A 24,743-nucleotide genomic window follows, 5' to 3' on the forward strand; every position below is an offset into this window, starting at 1 on the left:
AATTAAAAGAGAGTTCTATGACAAATATGGGCCATGGAAACCCTCCAAAGTGAAACTTCAGGACTTGTACAACTTTATGCAGTTGCAGTAACTAGATAGTTAAATTTGGCTCTGAACTGGGATGTTAAAACCAAGTTTTTGTGGATCACTGTAGGTATCAACTTGCTTAAATTATCCAATAATATGTATGCAAGGTAGTTGTAGCTGCCAGTCCCAGGATATTAGAGGGAGATGGGTAGGAATATTGACTTACCAGGTTCTGTTGACAAAGCCAATAAAACTGCTGGAACTTCTGAGACATAAGGAGCTGAGCACTTCCAACAGCACTTCGGATCTTACCTAGAACTGAACAAGCAGAAAGGTTTTTTCCAACCGGTATCTTTGAAGCAACATTCATGAAAAACTGTAATTAGATACAAGAATGTTGAGCTGAACTCCTATTATTTCAGAATATTAGTAACTATTTTGTTATGTTTTAGAGCCTATGCAGACAAACTACTTCTGAGGAAGATGCAGTTATCAGGAGTCTCTGAGGCTGTGTATAGCATTATATCCAACCGTTCTAGATCCATGGCAATAATAAATAATACATTCATAATTGGAAAGAATGCAGGGAAGGTTGACTTAGGAAAAGAGGGAGAGCCTAACACTGTCTCCACTTCCCACTGTCTCCACTTCCTAGGAAATCAAAGATTTGAGAAAATATTAAATAACTTGCTGAGGCTGGCATTCAGATTTTATTTTTAAGGCAAACCTTGATTTATACAGTAAATGACAAAAACAAAGCTCAGTCACAAGTGTCATCATCTTGAAGTTATTTTAGCAAATGCTTTAATCTCTGTCCAGCAAAGCACTTAAGTATGCACTTATCTTTAAGTACTTCAGCAGCCCATGAAAGTCAATGAGACCAGTGGATTGTCACAAGCACTGTTCTAAATTGTTATTCAGCTCCACAGTCCACCAGTTTTTCTAACCTTACCTTACAAGCATCATCAGGCAGAACTAACAATCTGGAGCTCAACCCAATAATATCTTTACTCCATAGTCTTCACAGTGGAACATGATTTATTGTTGATGCCAACAGGCTTGGGATCAGGGCCTAAGAGCATATTGTAGGCAGCAGGCTCTGTTAACTAGGCCGGGCTTATTCCATGCATTAACATTCTAGTAACTAATTAAAGTACTACATCTTTCTAAAGCAGAGTCTCTATCAAATATTAAGTGCTAGCTCATGTGTTAATATCTTAATATAAAATAATTATGAATCAAGAACAATATTGTATTAGTTTTCCTTAAAACGTTGTTTTATACTGAAAACAGAGTTTGTAAAATGGCATTGTAGACTTCTCTGTCAATTGTCTTTGAATGATGTTAAGACCAAATTTGCCCAGTTTATGGGTAAAAAAGATGATGCCTGCCTTGTACACCTAGTCTGGGAATCTCACAATCAAAATGTGTTCTCTCCTGGTGAAATCCAACCCCCACTGGAGTTTTGCCATTGATTTCAGTGGAGCCAGGATTTCACTCTCTAGCTCTGAAAGCACAAATTATAAAGATCCTTCACTCGGAACTCCACTAACAATTCTGTGGATGCTGCCTTGACCCTGAACAGAACCCGGCTCACATTATCAGAGCTGTATTGGCTGTGCAGTGCTAACAAAGGTAAAATATATGTGAATTACCCTACCACAAGAACCTCAGAGGAACCTGGGCCTCATTGACTCCCAGGGATCTTCCTGGAATGGTGCAGGTACATGTTGACCCATACTTAGGACTATCCATAAAGGCCCCAATTCAACAGAGCACCTAAGCATATGTGCTTAACTTTAAGCATACGTATTTAAATCCTGTTGATTTCAATGGGACTGTCATGGCGTTGCTGATCCCTTTAATGGATTAAGATATCTCTACGTGGCAAAAGAAACACTTTGGACACGCCGACGGAAATTACAGAACCGCAAGTCAGCTTGAAAAGCTGCTCAGGACAGTCAAACTCATTGGACAGCAAGTCATGTAAGCCAGTCAATAAATTGGCAGGCCCAGGAGTCTAACTGCAGATGACTCAGGGGTTAGTGCAGGAAGAGATGTTCCAGACACTGAGGCTATGTCTACACTACAGCTTATGATGGCATAATTTATGTCACTCAGGGGTGTGAATAAACTGCCCCCATCCCCGAGCAACATAAATTATGCCAGCATAAATGATACTGTGCACAGGGCTATGTAGACAAGATTTTGCTTCTCAAGGGGGTGGGTGTTTTATGCCAATAGCTCTCCCATTGGCATAGAGCGTCTTCACCACATGCGCTGCTTCCACGCATGCTTCCATGTAGACATGGCCTGAGTCTCAGTACCTGGGTGGAACAGATGGAGGATGAGAAGAAACAATTAAAAGAGCAGGTATGTGAAGGAGCCAAGCTAAGCCAAAACCTTGAGAAAGAGGTCTTCAGCCTAAAAGAAGGACAGAAGGAATTGGAATATCTGCTTGCTTTGGAGAGGCAATGGAAACATATTGAAATAGAAGTATGGGAATGAGAGAGACCCTCTGCTTAAGCAGAGCAATAGAGGAAGGCCTGAAACAGAAGCTGGAGTTAGAGAATGTCAAGTGTACTTTGGAACAGCAGGTTACCAAGCTGGATAAGGAGTTGGAGACAGACTTGTGAGCACCAGAAAGTGGCCCATGAGACAGTCGCCCTATACACCCTGGCAGAAGCAGTTGTGTTGTGAAGGAGTGTAGGAACTGACGCCGATGAAGAATCATGCAATAAGTTGGTGAGCACAGAAATGGCATCTTGTGTTGATACAAGGGGGTTGACTGACATGCCAGACCTCCAGAAAAACCTTCCAAGAGAAACTGTCAACTTCTTGACAAAAGATTGGGTGTCCCACGGCACAAACACTAAGATCTCATGCACAACAGAAGCTGCAATAATGGCAGTAACCTTCTCAGCTACACAGCAGACCTCTGCAGTAATGGATAAGAGTGAGCTGAAGGAGAAGGCTGCTACTGCTGATAGGAACCTATCTGAAATCATAGGGGCCGACTCTGTGGGTGTTCTGGGGCTGGAGCACCCATGGGAAACAAATGGTGGGTGCTGAGCACCCACCAGCAGCCCCTCTACCAGTGCCTCCCCATTCCCCCAGTGTCTCCTGCCTGCCGGCAGGCCCTGCCAATCAGCATCTCCTCCTCCCTCTCTCCCTCCCAGCACCTACCACCTGCGGGGGATCAGCTGTTTCGCGGCGTCAGGAGGCGCTGGGGGGCGGGGGAGGAGTGAGGGCGCAACATGCTCAGGGGGAGGGGTGGGAAAAGGCAGGGAAGGGATGGAGTGAGGGTGGGAAGAAGCAGGGTGGAGGTGGGACCTTGGGAGTAGGGGTGGAGTGGGGGCGGGGTCTGGGTGGAGCCAGGGGAGAGCACCTTCCGACAGATTACAAACTTGGCGCCTATTGCTGAAATCCTGGAACTTCAGCTGCAGATGGCTCAGTTCTGGTGGGAGCTGGAAGAGACATGCTTTTTCACGGTAAAGTGGGAGCAGTAGCTGGCCCACCTCAAAGTTGAAAAAGAAACTGGGGAATAGCAGTGTTTGTTGCTGCAGAAGGAGCTGACTAAGGCACGGAATCTGCTTAAGGGTCCTCTGGGGTTGAAGTCCCATTTGGCTAAAGATAAAGAACTGGAATCATATGAGGTGAGCCCAGTATAAGAGGAAGATGAACAGAGCAAGGAGGTATATCAGCCTGCAGAAGCTAAGAACTACCCTGCCATGGGTCTAAAAACATGGGATCACAATGAAGCTACAAGGCCAAGTTACAAAAAGAGGTCTACCCCAAGGAACAAGGAAGACCCAGACAGAGCTACAGCCCAGAACACTGTTCAAAAGGGACTGCGGGCCTGGGAAGTGCAGAAATGGGTGCTGCTGAATGGATTGTTAACAGCTGTAGGAAAAAGGGTCCAGTCCTTAGTATTAGGAAGCCCTGAAAGGAAGTTGGACTTGGATAGAGACGCTTTTAATTCTAAGGACTGTGCCTGTGTTTGTGTCCAGGGAAACTCCTCCCCAAAAGACCAAGCTGCTGCTTTAAGTCAGTTCAACGGTGGTGAAAATTCTGTGTTAACCACAACACAAGTAGCTGGGGAACTAGACTTTCAGGGAATACAACATGTGGTAAATTATTACATTCCAAGAATGGAGGAATATATTCACTGCATGAAGCACTTCCAATATAGTGGAACCCAAATTGTGGTCACATCATATTTTATTGAGGAGGGGAGGAACATTGCCAAAGATTTAATAGTCTTACGGGGTGCTGCTGAACAGAAAATTCCCCATGTCTTGACAATATGACCAAGTGTTAGACAGTGTCAACTCTACATTTGTGTACAGGTCAGTTCTGCAGGGGAGGAAGGAATATCATGGGGTTGCTTTAAGAGGAGTGCAGGCCCAGCCTACACTTGATGAGCTAATGTACGGAGCACATCTAGGCAGTTGATTGGATAATGAACACCTATGCCTGTTAAAAGGCTATCAGGGCTCAGTAACAGGGAGGGGTTCACAGAGAGAGATAAACTCTCCTAAAGGAGAGGAACTCCAAGGATTAAAAACCACGGGCCCAAAGGAAGAGGGCTGTACAACCTCTGAGCCAGGGAAACCAGAACTGCGAACCACAGGCCCCAAGGAGGAGAGCTGTACAAGCCCTGGGCCAAGGAGAGTGACCACAGGCCAGAGAGGCCAGAACTGAGAACCACAGGCTCCAAAGCAGAAGGCCGTGCAGCTCCCTGAACCCAAGGGGAAAGACTTTCATTCCAGTTTATTTTAGGTTTAATAAAATAGAACCCCAGCAGGAGAACTTTGTCTTACATCTGTTTGGACTCTGTGGAGTGCTTAAAGGCCCTGAGAGAAGGGAAACTAATGCAGGGAATGCCTGCAGTCACACTAGCTCAGCAGGGACTCAAGCACCTGTGTAAGTGCTTGGCTAAATCAGGGCCAGCAAGCACAGTCCATGATAACTTTTCTGACCATAACTGTACTTTACATTTACAACCTGTATTCACATTATCTCAGGTAACACTATATTCCACTACAAGTTTCCCAATTCTTACTGAAGTTCTAGCTTTTCTTGAAAAATCCAAACTTCCTGTAGTTTCACATGAAACATCCAGACTTTTCCCGGAACAAATAACATTTCCTTCTATGTGCAAGAAAATCTTTTTTTTTAAAAGCTTTGTAAGCTGGGATGGATATCGGATACACTAGGATTTCCTTATGTGGTGGTGGAGAGAGTTTTTGGGATGAGGATTGGGATGAGGATTTTTCTGGTACCTACCACTCATATATATGAAGTTGCACATATGCTTAAATAATTTGCTGAATGAGGGCCTATGTGCTGCAGATACGGTTAGGTACAAAGAAAATTATTATAGCCCTGGGATTGATGAACTAATATGTATTATTAAGAGCCTACTTGTTACTACAGTCTTTCTTAACTTTACTGACTTTTAAATAAGTAAATCATATTTAGAAAGTTATAACAAGTGAGAATCTCTCTTATTCATGCCTCTCAGCTTTACTGTAATTAAATTAAAGTATTGAAATACTTCAGTTCATAATCTTTAGCACAGTATTAATACACAGCCAAAACCTTGTTATTAATTTCATGCATTGGAGAGTTATTCTGATGAGTGCAGATTGATTATCTCCATGAAGGGATGATGAATGTTAGAGAGTGTAGAGGCTGAGATGTTTGTAATGCGTAGAAAGAATTTTGCTAATCAATGAACGATGATAAAATTAACCAACATATCAATTCCATATAAGAAAAACCTATTAAGAGAAAATCAAGGTTGCACAGTTAAGCACTCAAAAGTCAGGAAATGGTCACACAACTTTAGCTCTGTTCCCTCATGAGTAGGAATTACAATACACTCTTTAATTAATTAACTAAACTTCTCCCATTGAGTACCACTATTTAGGAGCCCGCTCCTGCTCCATCTGAAGAGAATGGGAATTGTACCACTGACTTCAACAGGGGTAGGTTCAGGTCCTATAGAGAGATTGTGAAAGTTATTTGTATACAAGATGCACAAAGAATGCCACAGAAACTTTTCCACATGGACCAAACATGTTACAATACTGTAGAAAAAAAACCTGTGTGTTGATAGATCATATTATTTGGGATATATAATGTAATCATATAATTAAGTACAGTTCTATATCACATGTGTACAAGGGAACAGATAAAGTTTATACAGATTTACACAAAAGTAACCATGATTCTGCTTAAGCGCTACTCCTCGTAGGTTAAAATAGTTCTGCTCAGTTGAAGTCGATATGACAATAATGAGGAAACTACCAATAAGAATAAACCTCTTAAAACACTATCATTTTTGAATTCTCAGGCATTAACATTTAAGTTATATATAATACATATACCGTATATGAAATCAAAGTTCTATATGAAAGCTGTCATTTTGATTTTAATCTACTTCTAATTTTCTGTGCCAGTGAGTTAATTATATTCAGTACTTACTACATAAACTTTTTTTAAACTTAAATCTTCTTACTGAACTGCAAATCTTATTCACAACACATGTTTTTTAGCACAATGTATAGGTTTGTTAGTCTGGCATGGCATTTTACTGCAGCACAAGTTGTGTCAGTTAAAAATGTCAAATAGTGTAACTGTCAAATATGTCTATTTTAGTTCAATATATTGTATAACCATGAGAATGGAAGATTAAAAATATATGACATATGTCAGTGGGGTGCTTTGGAAATCAGAACTAAACCTTCCTCTACTGAGTCAGTGGGAGTTTTGCCATTGACTTTAACAAAGGCAGAATCAGGCCTATGCCATGAATCTTACATAATTGATAAAGTACACTACAGAGTCTTGACTACATACCAAACCATTGACATTCTAGCTGCTTTTTAAAAATGAAAGTGGAGAGTTGCTGTCTCAAATCTGCAGTGAAATCTTGCAGGGCACGCTCAAAAGCACGACACGCTTAATTTTAGCTTGAGTGATCCCACAGCTATTGAGATATTACCTAAATGACAAATTTCCATGGAATTAATTTTACATTATGTCTACTGTCATGAAAGTTGCACAATGGAATCTTTGTGAACAGAATGAAACTATCTGTAGATCCACTTTCCAGCTAAATGAAGAAGGATTCAAAGAGGGGAAAATTTAGGCAGAACACTTAATATGCTAAGAGGGATTCTTAGATTCCCTCCACAGTGTTTTATTGGCTTTAAAATACTGTTTTGGGTATTTGGGTACATTAGCCATTTAATTTTCTATTTAAATTCCAACAGATGCTGATGGACTGGATACCTGAACAGGAAAGGGAAAATATGTAAGTAAGCTGTTTAGTTAAAATAAAAGTATAACTTTTACTTGGAATAAGACACCTGGAAAGTTTTCATGATTATTAATTGACGGACATACTAAAATAACTAGTTGAGATTTTCAGAGCAGTATCGGGGATTTAGCCACACCTCTTTCATTAATTTTAATATATATTGCTAAATTTCCTGCACTGCTTGGGAAATCCAAACCATTCCATTTAGAAAATGTGTACCCAAAGCATGGACTCAAGAAGAAGGCGGCCCCAGTTACAGACTGAACTTGCTCCCCTCCTTTCCAGGTGTCAAGTATTATGCTAATCCATTCATTGGGAAAGCATTTTTTCCCTCCACTGGGCAGTGTTAGCTTTTAAAAGCTCTAGAGGGCTGCATCCAATTTTCATCACTTGGGGGAAGGGTCACTTCACTGTGGCCCAAGGCTGCTGCGGTGAGAAGGGAAAGCAAAGTAAACTTGTTCATTTCTAATGAGAATCTTGCTTTGCTATTGTTAGTATTTGTAACATGCTGCTGGGGATACCCAGAATTGTGAGCCACTGTGTTACCTCTCTGCCTCAGTAAGGGTGAGCTCTGCTGGCAGTTAGACTGTCCCGGTCACCCTAATTTGTCTCCTTCACCAGCAAACTCCTCAAGGCTCGCCTGGCCCAGATCTTGCTAGCAGGTAATGATCAATGAACTTCAGCCCCTGAGTGCCTCAGAGATGTTTGTCTGCAATGCACAGCCCCTACCACTGTGCATCCACAGACGATATTAAGATTGCTGCTCTGTTAACTAGTCAGTACATCACATCTTATTAATTTAACTGGGGTAAATACACCCTTCCCTTCAAACACAAGCACAGAACTGGTTTAAAATAAATGTAAAACAAGTTTAAGTGATGCCAACTAAAATAGATAAAAGTAGAGATGGTTACAAGCAAATAAAAAGTGAAAACATGCATCTGAAAGTCTAAACCTTATCTAGCAAGATACAGTCTTTGTTCAAGAAGGTTTATTTTACCCCCAGTCTCTTACCCAACTTTTTACTGGCCAGGACACACCACAGATATCAAGTCACTTGGTTTCTTTGTCTCCTAAGGTGAAGGATCAAGATGGAGTCTCTCTGTGTCAATGAAGTTGCAAGTCAGGACAGCCTCCTGGGGGCTCAGTCTGCTGTACAGGTCTGTCGCATCTTACGCGCATTTAACATGTGCGATTTCAGCTTTACGCGGTCGGGGGGGGGAGGGGAGGAAGAGCGGGCAATTCCACCAGCGTGAGATGCGAATCTGCTGTTCCCACTAAAATATTTTTTGGAGAGGACTTGACAGCAATAGCATGTCTTTAGGCCTGTGATAAGGTTCTCCCCTACAATAACCCTGGAGGGTTGGCAAAAACCCCCAACAACCCAGTTTAAATAGTGCGTATGCCCCAGAGTGAGTGTGAGATGGGAAGAGCGAATCTGCTGTTCCCACTACAGTACTCAGTCCCCCTGTGCCTCTCATACTGTGCACATCTTGCCGCGCTGAGTGAGATTCTACTGTATCTGTACTGTTTAAAGATACAGTACGTATTTTTCGTATAACATGGCCCCTAAACGCAAGCCACCTACTTCATCTGGTGTTCAACTGAAGAAACAGCGATCTGTTCCAACGCTGGAGGAAAAATTGGCTGTGTTGGACTTATTGAGAGACGGTATGTCCATCGCCAACGTGGCGCGTAATTACAGCCGCAACAAATCTAGCATCCGTGCCATCAAGATTCGAGAGAGAGAAATTCGCCAAGCCGTGGCATCAAGAGCTCCAGTAACTGCTAAGGTGACGAGCCAAGTGCGTGATAAGACTTTAGTGAAGACTGAAAAGACATTAAACTTATGGCTGGAAGACATGAACCGTAAACGTGTGCCTACCAATGGCAACATGTTGAGATAAAAAACTCTTAGCACTTATGCGCTGTTCAAACCTCCTGCTGAAGAGGGACAGCCTTCTGATAAGAAGGAATTCATAGTCAGCCAAGGTTGGCTTAACAGTTTTAGGAACTGCTTCAACCTCAAAAACGTGCAGACTACTGGTGAAGCTGTATCTGCCAACAAGGAGGCAGCAAAAGCCTACCCCGAACAATTAAAGAAAATCATAGAGAAAAGGAGCTATCTTCCAGAACAAATTTTTAATGCTGACGAGACTGGACTCTTCTGGAAAAAAATGCCCACCCGCACTTACGTTTTGAAATCAGAAAGACAAGCCCCTGGCTTCAAAGCAGCTAAAGACCGTGTGACTGTGTTGCTTTGTGGCAATGTGGCTGGGCATTTAATAAAGCCAGGCTTGCTCTACAGGGCTGCAAATACCCGTGCCCTAAAAGGCAAAACCAAAAATCTCCTGCCTGTGTTCTGGCAATCAAATAAAAAGGCTTGGGTGATGGCAGCATTATTTCTGGATTGGTTCCACAAGTGTTTCATTCTGGAGGTCAAGCAGTACCTTGAAGAGAAAGGACTTGACTTTAAAGTGTTGCTGATCATAGACAATGCTCCTGGCCACCTGGCAGCACTCCGGTTTGCGCATAATGACGTTGAAGTCGTCTTTCTCCCCCCCAGTACCACCTCCATCCTCCAACCTCTCGACCAAGGCATCATTAGCTGTTTCAAGGCTATGTACACGAGACTTACATTCTCACGGATCCTTACCGCTATGGATGCTGATCCCAATGTTAATGTGATGGAGTGTTGGAAGTCCTTCAACATTGCAGATTGCATCACTTATATTAAACAGGAAATAGATGCAATCAAGCCTGAAACAGTCAATGCATGTTGGTGAAACCTATGGGAAGACTGTGTGAATGATTTTAAGGGTTTCCTAACCATTGACAAAGAAGTGAAACTCATTGTTCAGGTGGCCAGGCAAGTGGATAGTGATGGCTTCATCGACATCCTCGAGGAAGAAATTGAGGAATTAATTGAGGGCCATAGAGAAATACTGACTAACAAAGAGTTAGAGGAACTAATAAAATCGTCTACAGAAGACGAAGATGATGACGAACAGGAAGAGCCAGCAACTTGGAATCTTCATAAATTTTCTGAAGTGTTCCAAGCAGCGAAACACTTGAATGATTTAATTTCTGAATATGATCCTTCTATGGAATGAAGCCTCAAAATCACACGTAGTATTACGGATGATTTGCGACCGTACCAAGAAATGTTTGAGGAGCTCAAGAGACAGCGACAGTTGCCAATTACCATGTTTTTAAAGAAAAAACAACCAGCAGCAGCAGCAGAGCCTACAGAATCAACTTCTCGAGCTGAACCAGAGCCAACCACTTTGTCTACGACTCGCTCTCCATCACCCGAGCCTGGCCCATCATCTCCTGGATCGACATCAAGCCCTGACGACTCAATGATAGTGTTGTCAGGGGAAGAGGAAGACTAATCATTGGAGTGTGTACAGTACAAGATTAGCAAGAATATCCAGGATAACTGGTGACTGTTCAGGTTTACAGTACTGTACTGTTTTCATTTTTTATTCTTTCATTCTTCCGTCTCTCTGTTATGTTATTAAAAATACTGTAAAATTATATTTTGCATATGTAGTCTTTATTATATACTGTACTGTACATTGCTGTATACAATACATAGTACTGTACAGGGTTGTATACACAAAACTGTACTTTATGGGTGATTTAAGGGATTTTCAAGGGTCATTTTGACTACGCGATTTTCGCTTTACGCGCTGACTGCGGAACGTAACCCCAGTGTAAGATACGACAGACCTGTATCAGTTTGAGGTGCAGGAGCCATCTTAATGCTCTGTCTCTCGAGTTCAGGACTAGGATAACCCCTGCTAGTTTAGCAATGGCTTTGTTTACTGCTAATATGTAAATAGAGGTCAAACCACACTCTTTTGTCTAGCACAGACCTGTTTATCACCTTTACCTAGATTAGGCTGTCTTGTCTTAAACATGCTCTAGTAACATCATACAGAGGGAATTTCTAACTTCACATATAAGGTTAACATATGCATTTTATAATGGTATTAATAATCAGCAGGTTTCTTGCTTTCATATGATACCTTACAAGGCATACTTTGTACAAATATCATTGCAATTGTGTGTAGGGTGTGACTACAGGTGTGTCTAGGGTACCAGTATTTTGCTGCAGATAACCCTCTTGTCCCTGAAAATCCAGAGTGGTGCAAATCTATGGGTGCTGCTGGTATATGTGTCTTTGTGTGGATTCTGGAGAAACTGGGAAGGAGCAGCGGCATGGGAAGGGAGAAACAGTAACAGGTAACCACAGAAAAGGGGCTCCACCAAGACCTGGAAAGTAGAAGGAATAGTAGCAGGAACAGGTGAGGGAAGGCAAGAGGGAAAGCTGGAGAATCAGAACAGAGGCACGCAAGCAGGATGGGGGAAAAGTAGTAAGGAAAAGGTAGACATGAGGTGGAAGAAGTGTCATGGGAGCAAAACAGATGGTGGTGGGTGAAGTGAATGTGTCGAGATGGTGAGTCAGGAACATATCAAGAAGGTGGAGAATCAGAGAAGCTAGGAGGAGATGCAACACTGTAAAAGAGGGATAGTCTGCAAGAGAGGAGCAGATGCTGCTTTCTGGCTGTGTAAGAGTCAGGGTTGCAGTGCAATAGGACCTACCACAAGAAATCCAAATATATACCCTCCACCTGGAGAAATCTACTGCCGTGTGGACTGAAGTGGTTACGAAAGGAATCAAGGTAGTCTGAACAGTGAATTTCATTCCAAATCTTTCCAAGACTGTTTTCTTTTCTCACACTATTCCACAAATAGCAGAATATTTTTTAAAAGTTTGCATTTTAGGCCTACACACACAAGTTGCCCTGATGTACGTAAAGGTGTGATTTTAAATCAGTTCAGTTAATCCAGTACAACTTTGTGTGTAGACACTTAAATTAATTTAAAGTTGGTTTTACTGAAATTTTACAGGACCAAGCTAAGCTGATATAAGTCTGTCCACTCAGGGATTTTCACTAGTTTAATTAACCATTTTAACTAACTTGGTGCAAACTGATAGGCAGAGAAGCCTTTAGTTGGTCTTGAAAGCTGCCAGATTGACAACACTAGAATCTGAACTCCTCCCAGTATATATAGCAATTCAATAGATCCAGTTTAGGTAGCGGCAATGTAGATCTTCTCCATAGTGCTCTGCTAATATGCCTCTCCCATCTAACCTAGAGACACTGCCTCGGGGCCAAAGGGTATTATAGTTGCCATACCCATTCTTTGGCCTCTGACACCAGCAACAAGGGAGCCAATTGTTGAGGTACTTTGTGATATGGAGAATTTTGCCAGAGAAATGCATTGCCATTGACAAGTAATTTTCACCCAAAGCCCTGAACATCTGGAATCAGAGTGTAGTGAACTTTGGGCTGTCTTAAGCATTCACTGAGTGTAATTCACCATAGTACTTGGGAATTGGGTACAGTATCTAGACTAGGTTGGGTGACTACACTGAGGCAGAATGAAAATGGTTTTGGACTAGGCCTATTTATTTAGGATACTGTCTGAACTGTAAATGCATCTGAGTGTTTATCTACTTTCCCTCATATGTTAATTTCCATATATTTGAATGTTTGGGTGGCTTTGGCAGTTGGTTTGGTTTTCCACTGTAACATTCCTTGATGTATCAGAGGGGTAGCCGTGTTAGTCTGAATCTGTAAAAAGCAACAGAGGGTCCTGTGGCACCTTTGAGACTAACAGAAGTATTGGGAGCATAAGCTTTCGTGGGTAAGAACCTCACTTCTTCAGATGCAAGAAGTGAGGTTCTTACCCACGAAAGCTTATGCTCCCAATACTTCTGTTAGTCTCAAAGGTGCCACAGGACCCTCTGTTGCTTATTCCTTGATGTGTTACTCCTGGAGGTATTCTGTGCCTCTGTGCATGTGCAGAATTCATGTCCGCCCACAGATTTTTTTTTCTCTGCAGAAAATACATTCTGACAAAGAGACACTGCAGTTACACCTTTTGCCCACCAGGGTCATCTTTAGCACCAGAACAGAGGGCAGCCAGCTCACTGGCCATAGCAGTGAGCTACGGAAGAAGGAAGGAAGAGGAGGCTGCATTCCTCACAGCACCCTGCCCCTGGGGCCAGGTCAGGAGGCACATATGGGGTGAGGGAGATAGAGAGAGCAGGGTACATGGGGTTGTTGGGGGGGTCACATCGACTGGGGTTCAGAAGGGCTAGTGGGGTGTCACAACCTGGGGTGGGGGCTGAATGGGAGTGGGGAGGGGAATGCAGGGACACTTGGGAATGGGGGAGGGGTGCAGGGACACATGAGGACACAAGCGAATGTGCCTGACTGATTGGGAGAGGCTAAGGTCTGCATGGGGGAGGGTCCCCAACTCCCTAACAATCCCTCCTCTCCAAAACAACAACAACTGTTCCATACTTCTCCCATACCCAACAACCTCCCTGGTTCAGTCCCAGGCTCCTTTCCAGAAATTACTTCCCTCTCCCTCAGCAGCTCTGTTACCCCTTATTCTCCAAAGCCTTTGCACTGCTTCTGAGGGGTGCAGGAAACTCTTTTTTGCATTGTAGTTTAAATGAAGTATTATTCAAAGTTCTGTATTAATATGCCTAGTAAGGAATCTATTTGTCAAAAAAAAATTCTTGAATCTTTTTTATCATCTGTATTGTTACAGACATACTTGTTGACAGGTATTTTGAAATAAATTACCAAAATAACTGACACTGGCACGATCATATTGTGTTATTTTGACACATAACATATGCAGAATTTTGTGCGCATAATTTAAATTTTTTGGGTGCAGAATTCCCTCAGGAGTAACAATGTGCATACGTAGTAGTTGCCCGTTAATTTCCAGCTTCTGAAGAAACAGGGCAAATGTGAAACTTAGGAGCACCACAGTATTCCTGGCTCCCCTGCTGCTCTCTATGTTGTGGTGTGGTGTCCTTAGCTCCCACAACTCTCAGTGCCCTGCACAACTTACTTACTCACTGCCTTACTTTGTAGGTCTCCCAGCTCCCGTTAGAAACCACTTCCCTGCAGCACTTCTGAGCACCACATGGCTTCTAGCTCTTCTTGTGTTGTGGAGCTTTGGAACATGAATAGTGATCTTCTCATTACCATCCCTTCCACAATGCTAAGTCAAACATGGTTTCCCGAATGCAAAACTGAGACTCTAATTGCTATTGTTTAGAAACACATATCTTTGCAAAATAGCGTGGGGGCACTTTTCCAGTGGACATGGTCAGATGACTTACCCCGGAAACAGCCAGAATTTCCTAACTATATAAAAACACCAATATCTACCCACATAAATAATAAATGATGTTTACAGAAATAAATGCACTATTTACTAACTTTACTAACTGAGCAAATAAATAAGTAAAATAAATAAAGTGAGGGACTTTGAGACATGAAAGGTTATTTTTGGTGCAGTGATTATTCTTTCTTTCTCTAAGACTCAATGAGTGAAGATCTTAAAACAACATTATGGGAGAAAGGCTACAGTAAAAGAAAAAAATCAATAGGGCAATCAAACAGTTTTCTAAGATCCCAAGGCTATTGTGCTAACACACAAAGTGAAATTGCTTTTTAAAACATAACTCTATTTTAAGCCCTCTTTTTCAAGTTTATCTGTGAAATATAAATGGTAGTGTAAAATGCGAGGTTCGCCTATGGGATATACATCTATATCTACACTTGTTGTTCAATTAATAGATCTGACACTCAAATAAGAGATTCAGCATTAACAGTGACATTTTGAATGGGTAAACTCTGCTGTGAAGTTTCTTGGGTATAGTATGTTCAAGTGGAAGATGGAAAAATACACTTGGCTGCCTCTGGCCCAGGCACTTCTGATTATTTTCTTCATGGAACTGCCAAATGTTTAAATACATCAAGATACATTTCATGCTGGGTTATCACTAAACCTTGGGTATGGTAGATAGAATACTGCTCAGTCTGCCAAGGCCTAAATGTGAGATGCAATGTGTGAAAAAGACCCAAAAATGAATAAAATTATTCATGCATATTCAAAATGCTGTGGGATTCATTCCTTTAATATAAATAACTCCATTGATAACTTGAGCTTCATGATTCTTTTTTTTCCCTGAAGTAAATCATATCAATACAAATTTGTTTGTAATTAATGCATGTAAATTTGGGAGTAAAAGGAGGGATGTCCATTAAATGAGGGACATTTGAGACATATGGCTATATAAAGCAGAAGTATGAATGCCATATGTTACAACTAGTTGGAGCCAAAATCTACTCTCAATTACACCACGTAAACCTGTAATAACTCAATTGACTTCAGTGTCAGCAACAGCAGAATCTCCGCCAAAGTGCAGCTCTCTGAAACATAATCCTGTAAAAACAGCATCACAGGGAGTCCATGTTTATTTTATCTCAGTGACTCCATCTCAGCAACAAGAGGCTGGGTTTTTCTCCTTCTCTTGCCCCACCACCAGTAATAGAGTTGTTCAGCAAATGGAAAAAAATAAAATCATGACATTTCAATTCTCATTCCTTCCACATTTATTTTTTTGTTAAAATTGTCTCACTAGGTCTAAACAGCAATAAAAATGTAGCAAGCCAAATGATGCCCTCATTGACATCTGTCCAACACAACTATCTGAAAAGTATGGTTACACCGGCACAGCACTGTACTTTATGGTAATCTAAACTGTAGGATGCTATAAGCAAAGGGGATGTTAAGGATCCAGATATCAATATTAATCCAACATGATATAGTCAAAGCTTCCTAAGGAATTTAGAAGACTGTTTTATGTTCCGGAAAGTAATGACCCCAACCAAACCCAGCTGTATCTACCAGTTGAGGACTGAACAGTGACTGAGAATAACAGAGAACCTTGGAATCTGTGTCTTTGAGCTACTTGACTTCATCAAAGCAAATGATTTAGATTGCAATAATAAAAGGGCATTCGATTTGGGGGAACTGAGAAATCTGATGAATAAGGTACATGAGACGGAGTATTAAAAATCCACTATTATGGAAGAAGTCTAGGGAGTCTTAAAACCACTCTAACAAAAGCACAATATTATAAAATTATTATTATTATTTAATAGCACCTAAGATTGTACTAAGCAGTTCACGGTATGAAGGCAAACTTCCTCGTCCGAATTGCTTACAATCCAATCTCAGACATGACATAATGAAAGGAATGACAAAAGAGAAAAAGATGGGGTTGAGGTGGAAAGACTGGCCTTGCAGCAGTATGATAATGCAGCTACTCAGCAAAGGCTTGTGCATAGTATGGTGGAGCAAAATAATTAAGGGTAATTAAATGAATTAATAACAGAACAGTCTGTCTTTCCTCTGAAAAAGAGGAGTGCAAGAAATAGGAATGGGACAGTGGTCTGTGCGACTGTCCAGAGATGTGAGGGTAAAACATGAATCTGACTGGAAGAGAGGAAGCAGTCAAACAAGAAATTCAGAGTCAGGCAGGGCTTGAAGAGAAAATATGTGGGCAGTGAAAGTCTAAATGAATTGATCCTGTGCCTGAGGAAGTCTGAACTGAAAAAAACAACTCAAATTGGCTGAGATAGGAACATTGTTATGCGAACTGAAAACTGGCCAAAAAGCCTGTCGACAAAGGCTAAAAGATATATGGCAATGGAGAGAGTTGTGGGGAGGCATCTAACAGAGTGATAGGAGCAGTTTTATGTATCAGCATCATTAACGTCAACATGGCTCTTGCTCCAAGAGACCTGCATCACTTTTTAGTTCACTCCATCACTTCTCTCATGGTGTCCACAAGAAGCGAGCAAATAATAATGATTCTCTATAAAAAATGCAACAACAAAATGTAACCGAACCATCTAAAAGGGCACATGCCCAAATAACTACAGAATACTGTTACTGTAACCATTGTCTTTCCTTACTCTATTTCCTCTCCAATGTTTGTTTCCCCCCACCATCACTCACGCCCCTTTATGCCAGGAAAAGGGCTGGAGTAGAGTAAAAGGGTTCTAAAAGGCCTCGATCCAGCTGGAAGAAAATGTTTGTGGTGCGGAACTGAAGAAGACAGTTGGAGGCTGTCTCTCAAGGATCCTCTCACATGCCCTGGCACAGGATTGCCAGAAAGGTTGCATCAGGGGTGGGGCTCACGCATGTAGCACTGAAGAGATTCTGGGCAATGCAACTGCCATACATAGGCATGAACAGGTTGCCGCAAGATAGAAGCTCCTCAGGGCTAAATTATGCCAAAGCCTGCTATGACCCCTGGAGCAATTCAGAAATCAGGCGGGCACAAGGATGACTTATTGCCGTATTAGCTCCTCCTCCTTCTCTTGGAGCAGAGCACAGAATCTCACTCATGATGTCAAAAACCATGGCTGATCCTGCAACTGACTGTGCAGATGGACCCTCATTGATTTCAGTGGGGCTCCACTCAGATACAGCAGTTTGCCCGCACAGTCAACTGCAGGATTGGGGGCTTTAATTGTAAGCGCCTCAGGGTGGAAACCTTCTCTCTGTTTGTCTTGTAAAGTGTCTAACACACTTCCAAGTGGTATAGAAATTGATTAATATAATATATAAAATAATAACTATAAACCAGTTTCATATTCTCTGTCAAATGTATATAACGAAAGATACTGAGGTGTTCTTACTTTCTTCAGAAAGATCATTTTCTTCTGCTTCTCTCTCCATCTCTTTACACCATCCTTCCATCCTCTTCGTTTCAGTATGTAGCAACTTCATAAACCAAGACCCATCCCGTCGACATGGGGACATCCGACCAGTTTCTACTGTCTCAATGGCTGGCTCCAGCCAGGGTTCTGGCGGTGGAAGATTTGAGGTGTCAACCTGGGTCCTGTAATCTTCTCTGTAACTGAACAGTCCCTGTGTCCGTACAGTTCTTACTGCACCATACTGGGTAGGAGTGCTAGGCTCTGAATGCCTCTGGAAGGATGAACCAAACTGAAGTCCCTTGTCCTCCATTGTTATGTGTCCTGGAAAGCCCTCCAGTTCCAGGTCAGCCTGTACAGCTGCTGTTACACTATTTGAACGTTTAAATCGTCCATGTCTTGGGCAAGGAGAAAAAAGAAAGAAAAATAGATATATAGAGAGGGAATAATGTGCTGGCAAAACAAATCTGATTTTCTTTCTGCATCTAATAATAAAAATATTTTTGCTGGCATACAGGATATTTTTCAATTAATCTTTTTCAAAGTCCACCCTACAACTGATTTAGTTACTTAACATAAGAGAGTGAATGACAATGCAAAAAGACTATTTATAGTCTATATGGTGTCATTATTGATCTGAACAAAGATATAAATGAAAATAATTTAAACCACCTTTGGAATCAAATATTGATCTTTTCTCACATTACATTATATTGCACATCATTAATAAACAGAACTGGAAATAGCACCAAATACCTGCAGTGCTGCATATACTGTTGAAATGAAGACTATCAAATAAATATATACAACTATTTCAGATAATAAGGGCCCTACTCAAAGACATTCTGAGTTAAGGCTGTCAAGAATTTTGTAATAAATGTAAAAAGTGGTAGCAGGCTGGTGTGGTTTTATGTTTGTTTGTGCTTAAACACAATATAGAACTACCATGAAATGGTGAGTGTCTCATGATAATCTTATCTTGGATACTGAAATACTAGAATAAATTTATGTTCAATAGTTGTAACAGAGGATCAAAAGATTGTTCATGAAATATACAGGTCAGTTGTTCAAATTTAGCTCATGTCAGTCATAAGCAAAGGTAATTACCATCCCCAAAGGCTGTTTGATGGCTTCTGTGAAATGAGATAGTGGTCCCAGTCCAGTGCCAGGTGGACAAGTGTCTAAATAAAAAACCCACCACCACCAGAATTAGCACATTTGTCAGCAGTCTTAGCAGACTGGACAAGGATTGACTCACCATGGAAACTGACTCCTAGAAGTAGTCCCTGTAGGTCAGGGTTGAGATAGGCCCTGTCCTGCAAATGGACTGTATAGCATATAGATTCAGCCATGGGGATCCCTTTGCAGGGCTGGCGCTTCAGTCTGCTTGCACCTGTTCTGTGATTCCTCTCATTAATTAGGAGCACTAAGTTCACCATACAAACATTAACTTCCTCCAAATCAAAGGAAAAAAACCTGGAAACTCTGAGTAAATATGAAGGGAGAGCTAAAGCATCTCTTACAATATTAGCAGTTGGCCAACATACAAGTATAAGCCTGGCCTTGTGAATTATTTATAGACAGCACCATCTACGTGTTTGTTCACAACAGTATTTTGTCTTTTGAAAGATTACACTTTTATTTTGCATGAATTACCGTTTCTCATCTTCCACTTGCACTCCAACGGAATGGTATTCCCGTAGGCCTCTGCTCTCGGTATCTGAATCGGTTGCTGTTTCCACCTAATTCAACACAAAAGATACATCTGCAGAAGTGAACATGGACAATCCAACCTTATATCTACCTACCTTTATTTCAATTAATTATATATTTCCTTAATTACTTCAAAGAAACACCTAACTCAGTAAAATCATTTAAATAAGCATTCAGTCTGGTATCATTGTTTTGGTGCTGTGTTTTACAAAACTGTGCATAACCTCTTCTGCTCTGCTCTGTAATTCCCTTTCTTAAATGTATGCAGATGCAATTACTCAGTTTAATGCAGGCAGAAAGTAAGATTGGCTCGACTATTCTATTATTAGAACTAGGAACCCATAGGTTAGCCCCATTATATATTATTAGAATACAATCTCATTATATCTCAGGATTTACAAAATAAAATAAAGAAAAGAAAATAGCCCCATAAAAATTGCAAGTCATAAAAAGAAATGTTACAATGAATTGATTCTATTGGCAACTGTGCCAACAAATACAGAAATATTTAAGTGATAAAGAAGATACAGTATAATACCATAACTCACCTTTCTTAACAACATAATCTTAAGAATGCTGTATCAGCTAAGTCAGGAATTTTAAATAGTTATCCCCTCTGCAATACTCTTACAAAATGTATTCACAATAGTGTTTTCACCTTAATTGGCACTACACTTATATCAAAAATTACTGCAGGATTTTCTATAAACACACACACACACAAGTGCTGCAACACTTGTGTGTATGTGTGTGTGTGTGTTTATAGAAAATCCTGCAGTAATTTTTGATATAAGTGTAGTGCCAATTAAGGTGAAAACACTATTGTGAATACATTTTGTAAGAGTATTGCAGAGGGGATAACTATTTAAAATTCCTGACTTAGTTGATATAGCATTCTTAAATTATGTTGAATCAAAGGAAAGTCAAAGAAAAAATAATTAAAATAGAACATTTTTCTCTTTTGGAGGATATTTTGTTTGTTAAACCAAATGAACGGTAGTTATCCATAAGTATAGGTTTCAGAGTGGTAGCCATGTTAGTCTGTATCCACAAAAAGAACAGGAGTACTTGTGGCACCTTAGAGACTAACAAATTTATGTTCCACTCTATATGCATCCGAAGAAGTGGGCAGTAGTCCACGAAAGCTTATGCTCTAATAAATTTGTTAGTCTCTAAGGTGCCACAAGTACTCTTGTTCTTTTAACATACAATGTTACTTTGAAAAGGGATTGTATAAAACTGGCAACTTTTTATTCACAAGGTCTCTTTCTGTGCATTCAGAGTCACATCTGGTGACTTAGTAACAAACATATAGTTCTAGTAGCTTTTACTCCTGTTAGTTAACCGTGTTGAGCCAACACAGCTAAGGCAAAGTAAACTGGATCCTATTCCTTCTAGTCCATCATCAACAGAATTATTCACTAAATTACAATTCAGAAGCCAATCAGTTATACCTGCATAAATATACTGAAGATAATGGTGTTGCACAGATCTCACTAGGAGAATCATCTGAAGATAAAGGTAAACTCATGGCAATTTAGCCAGATATTTAGCCTCCATGTGGATTGCCCAGTGCCTCAGAAACATCAGAGCAGATTTCCCTGTGTGTTCCATATGGGCTAAATCTTTCCACTAATGGAATGATTTGGGAACATCTCCATGGAGAAAGACTTCCTCTTCCAAGGTGCCCTCCTATGGGTATTTCTGCAGGAGCTCTGGATGACTGTAATTTGCCCAATATGTAACTGACACAGGAATTTATAGGAATATATATAGTTGATCTAAAGTGAACTTTTATATGATTGAAAACACAGTTATCAGTAAAATTACAGTCCAGGTGTCAAAATGGCCTGGCACACGTTCCTTCTAAACAGAAATTCTGCCAAATTATCCTCCCATCCAGCTTGCCAAAGCTGACACTAACTAAATGCTCTGATGATTGCTTTCACATTTTAATACCTTTCATTTGCTTGCTGTGCCCTGCAGCAGGAGGAGGATGCCAAATAAGGACTTTTGATGTAATTTGGAGAGCAAATATTATAACACCTGACAAACAGAAAACAATCCTGAAAAATGGAGTCAAAGGCTGAAACAAGTAAAAGCGGGAAAACAACAATTTCATCTAACAATGGTGTGGGGGAGGGATGAACAATTCCTACGAAACACAGGCAGCGTAAGGTCACCTTCTGGGAAAGAAAGGGAGATAATTCCAATGTGATCAGATTGGCCAGGCTTCATTTAGAGTTGGTCGAGAATTTTTCAACTAAATGTTTCTTTGTAAAAAATAAAAAATGCCGATTAATCAAAACAAACTTTTTGTGGAAACGTATCTGTTTTGACAAAACCTTCGAGGAAGGTTTCTCAGGATGAAATTTCTGGTCAAAAACAGAGACCCACTCCAGAATAGCTAATAGCCCAGTGGTTGGGGCACTCCCCTGGGATGCAGAAACCCAGGTTCAAATCCCTCTTTATTTGATTTGAAGCAGGAACTTGACCATGAATCTCCCACATCCCAGGTGAGGGCTACTAGGCTCATGGCTATCCTGAGCTGGGTTTCCGTTTTTTTGTGAAATATTTTGAAAGGTCTTAGTTACATCTCGATGCAGAACAAAAAACAAATGTAGAAACCTTGAAATATTTTGCAAAACAGAATTCTTGTCTTCCAGCCAGCCTTAGCTTAATTTACATAAATTTACATACAGACCAATGGTCCAACTAGCCCAATATCCTGTCTTCTGACAGTGGCTAGTGCCAGATGCTTCAGAGGGAATTAAAAGAACAGGGTAATTATCGAGTAATCTATCCCCTATCATCCAGTCCCAGCTTCTGGCAGTCAGAGGATTAGGGACACCCAGCGCATGGGACTGTGCCCTGATGATCTTGGCTAATAGCTATTGAGGTACCTATCCTCCACAAACTTATCTAGGTCTTTTTTTAATCCAGTTATACTTTTGGCCTTCATAACATCCCCTGACAAAGAGTTCCACACATTGACTGTGCACTGTGTGAAGAGGTACTTCCTTATGTTTGTTTTAAACTTACTACCTATTAATTTCTTTGGGTGACCCTGTTTCTTGTGTTATGTGAAGGGGTAAATAACCCTTCCTTATTTACTTTCTTCACACCATTCATGATTTTATAGACCTCTATCATATCCCCCTTTAGTTATCTCTTTTCTAAGCTTAACAGTCCCAGTCTTTTTAATCTCTCCTTGCATTTTTGTTGCCCTTCTCTTTACTTTTTCCAATTCTAATATATCTTTTTTGAGATGGGGCGACAAGAACTGCATGCAGTATTCAAGGTGTGGGCATACCAGAGATTTATATAATAGCATTGTAATAATTTCTGTCTTATTTTCTATCCCTTTCCTAATGGTTTCTAACATTGCTAGCCTTTTTGACTGACGCACATTGAGCAGATGTTTTCAGAGAACTATCCACAATGACTCCAAGATCTCTTTCTTGCATGGTAAAAGCAAACTGAGACCCCGCCATTTCGTATGTATAGTTGGAATTGTGTTTTCTTTGCATTTATCAACATTGAATTATTATAAGCTTTTTTTAAAAAAATGTCATTTTGTTTCAACTACAACCACTTCTGCTAAGCTTTTTAGCAAGGGAAGAAATAGCCATTGGATGAGGCAAGTCCATTAATTGGTTATATCCATCGTTTTATGTGCACATATCGGCATAGAACAACTTTTGGGGTCAAATTATGGCTGCTTCACAATGGATGTGCTGGTGGGGGATAAGGAACACAGAGAGATCCTTCTCTGTGCTCTGCCCTCATTGCTCTCATATTTAGTATCATCATTTGACAGCCAGTGCTCTTCAAGTACATAGTGAGTGTGTGTGTGTGACGAGGGGGAGTGAGGGTGAAGGTGGGAATGCTAGTGTGGCCAACACTGGTTACCTGCTCAGACAAGGTGTGTATGGAGGTGGTATAATGAGTGAATATGATTCAGAGATTTTTAGGGCCAGAAGACAGCATAGGGCATACAATTCACCAAGTGATTCCTGCATCAAGCCCATACCTTCTGGCTGGGCTACAGCATATCCTTTAGAAAGACATCCAGTCATATCTTAAAGATGTCAAGTGAGAGAGGATAAGTTGTTTCAATGGTTAATTACCCGCACTGGGTATGTCTACACTGCAGTTAAGAACCCATTGCTGGCCTCTGTCAGCTGACTCGATGCAAACATTTGAGCTTGGGTATGGGATCCTGTGGGGAGGGGGTCACAGCCCAAGCCCAACCTTCTACGCTGCAATTAAACAGCCCTTAGCCCAAGCCCCATGAGCCCAATTTGGCTGACACGGGCCAGCCGCAGGTGTTTGATTGCAGTATACACATATCCGCTATTAAAAATATGCATCTTATTTCGAGTCTGAATGTGTCTGGATTGAGTTTCCAACCACTGGCTCTTGTTATGCCTTTGTCTGCTAGACTGAAGAGCCCTCTACTATCAGAAACCTGCTCTCCATGTAGGAACTTACAGACCATGATCAAGTCACCATTAAAGCTCTACTTGGATAAACTAAATTGACTGAACTTCATAAGTCTTTTGTTATAAGGCAGATTTTCCAGACCTCCACTAATTCGTGTAGATCTTTTCTGAATGCTTTCCAATTTGTTTACATATTTTTAAAAGTGTGGACATTAGTATTCCAGTAATGGTCTCCTAATGAATATACAGAGGTAGTAATGCCTCCCTACTTCGAGTTAATATCCCCAAGAAAATCCAAGGTTTGTATTTGCTGTCATAGGGTTAGTCTAAACACAACATTTGTACTGCTTTAAGTATACTTGTATAGTTAAAGCAGTACAACCCCGTAATATGCATGCAGTTATATTGGTAAAGGTGCTTTATACAGGCATAACTGTATGACTAGGGCTAGTGCCAGTATCGCTGTTTCAGTAAAAAAAAAAAAAGAAAAGAAAAGAAAAAAATAATCACACTTGAAGTGAAATAGTTCTTTAAGTACAAAAATCACGTTTAGACCAGTCTTTAGCATCAAACTGGCAGCTCATGTTCAGCTGGTTATTCACCACGACCCCTAAC

At 40.9% G+C, this 24,743-nt stretch overlaps 1 protein-coding gene across 1 annotated transcript in view; it reads right to left on the bottom strand.

Moving 5' to 3' along the window:
- DLGAP2 (DLG associated protein 2) overlaps positions 1–24,743 on the bottom strand; it is a 127,723-nt gene that overhangs the window by 14,651 nt on the left and 88,329 nt on the right. The window contains exons 7-9 of the mRNA XM_034766390.1: positions 19,627–19,712; positions 17,953–18,368; positions 254–345 (exon numbers count right to left, since the gene is read on the bottom strand). Of these exons, the coding sequence (XP_034622281.1) occupies positions 254–345; positions 17,953–18,368; positions 19,627–19,712 (594 nt within the window). The remainder of the gene's footprint in view (positions 1–253; positions 346–17,952; positions 18,369–19,626; positions 19,713–24,743) is intronic.

The sequence above is a fragment of the Trachemys scripta genome, chromosome 3, assembly GCF_013100865.1.
Source record: "Trachemys scripta elegans isolate TJP31775 chromosome 3, CAS_Tse_1.0, whole genome shotgun sequence".
Taxonomy (NCBI): Eukaryota; Metazoa; Chordata; order Testudines; family Emydidae; genus Trachemys; species Trachemys scripta.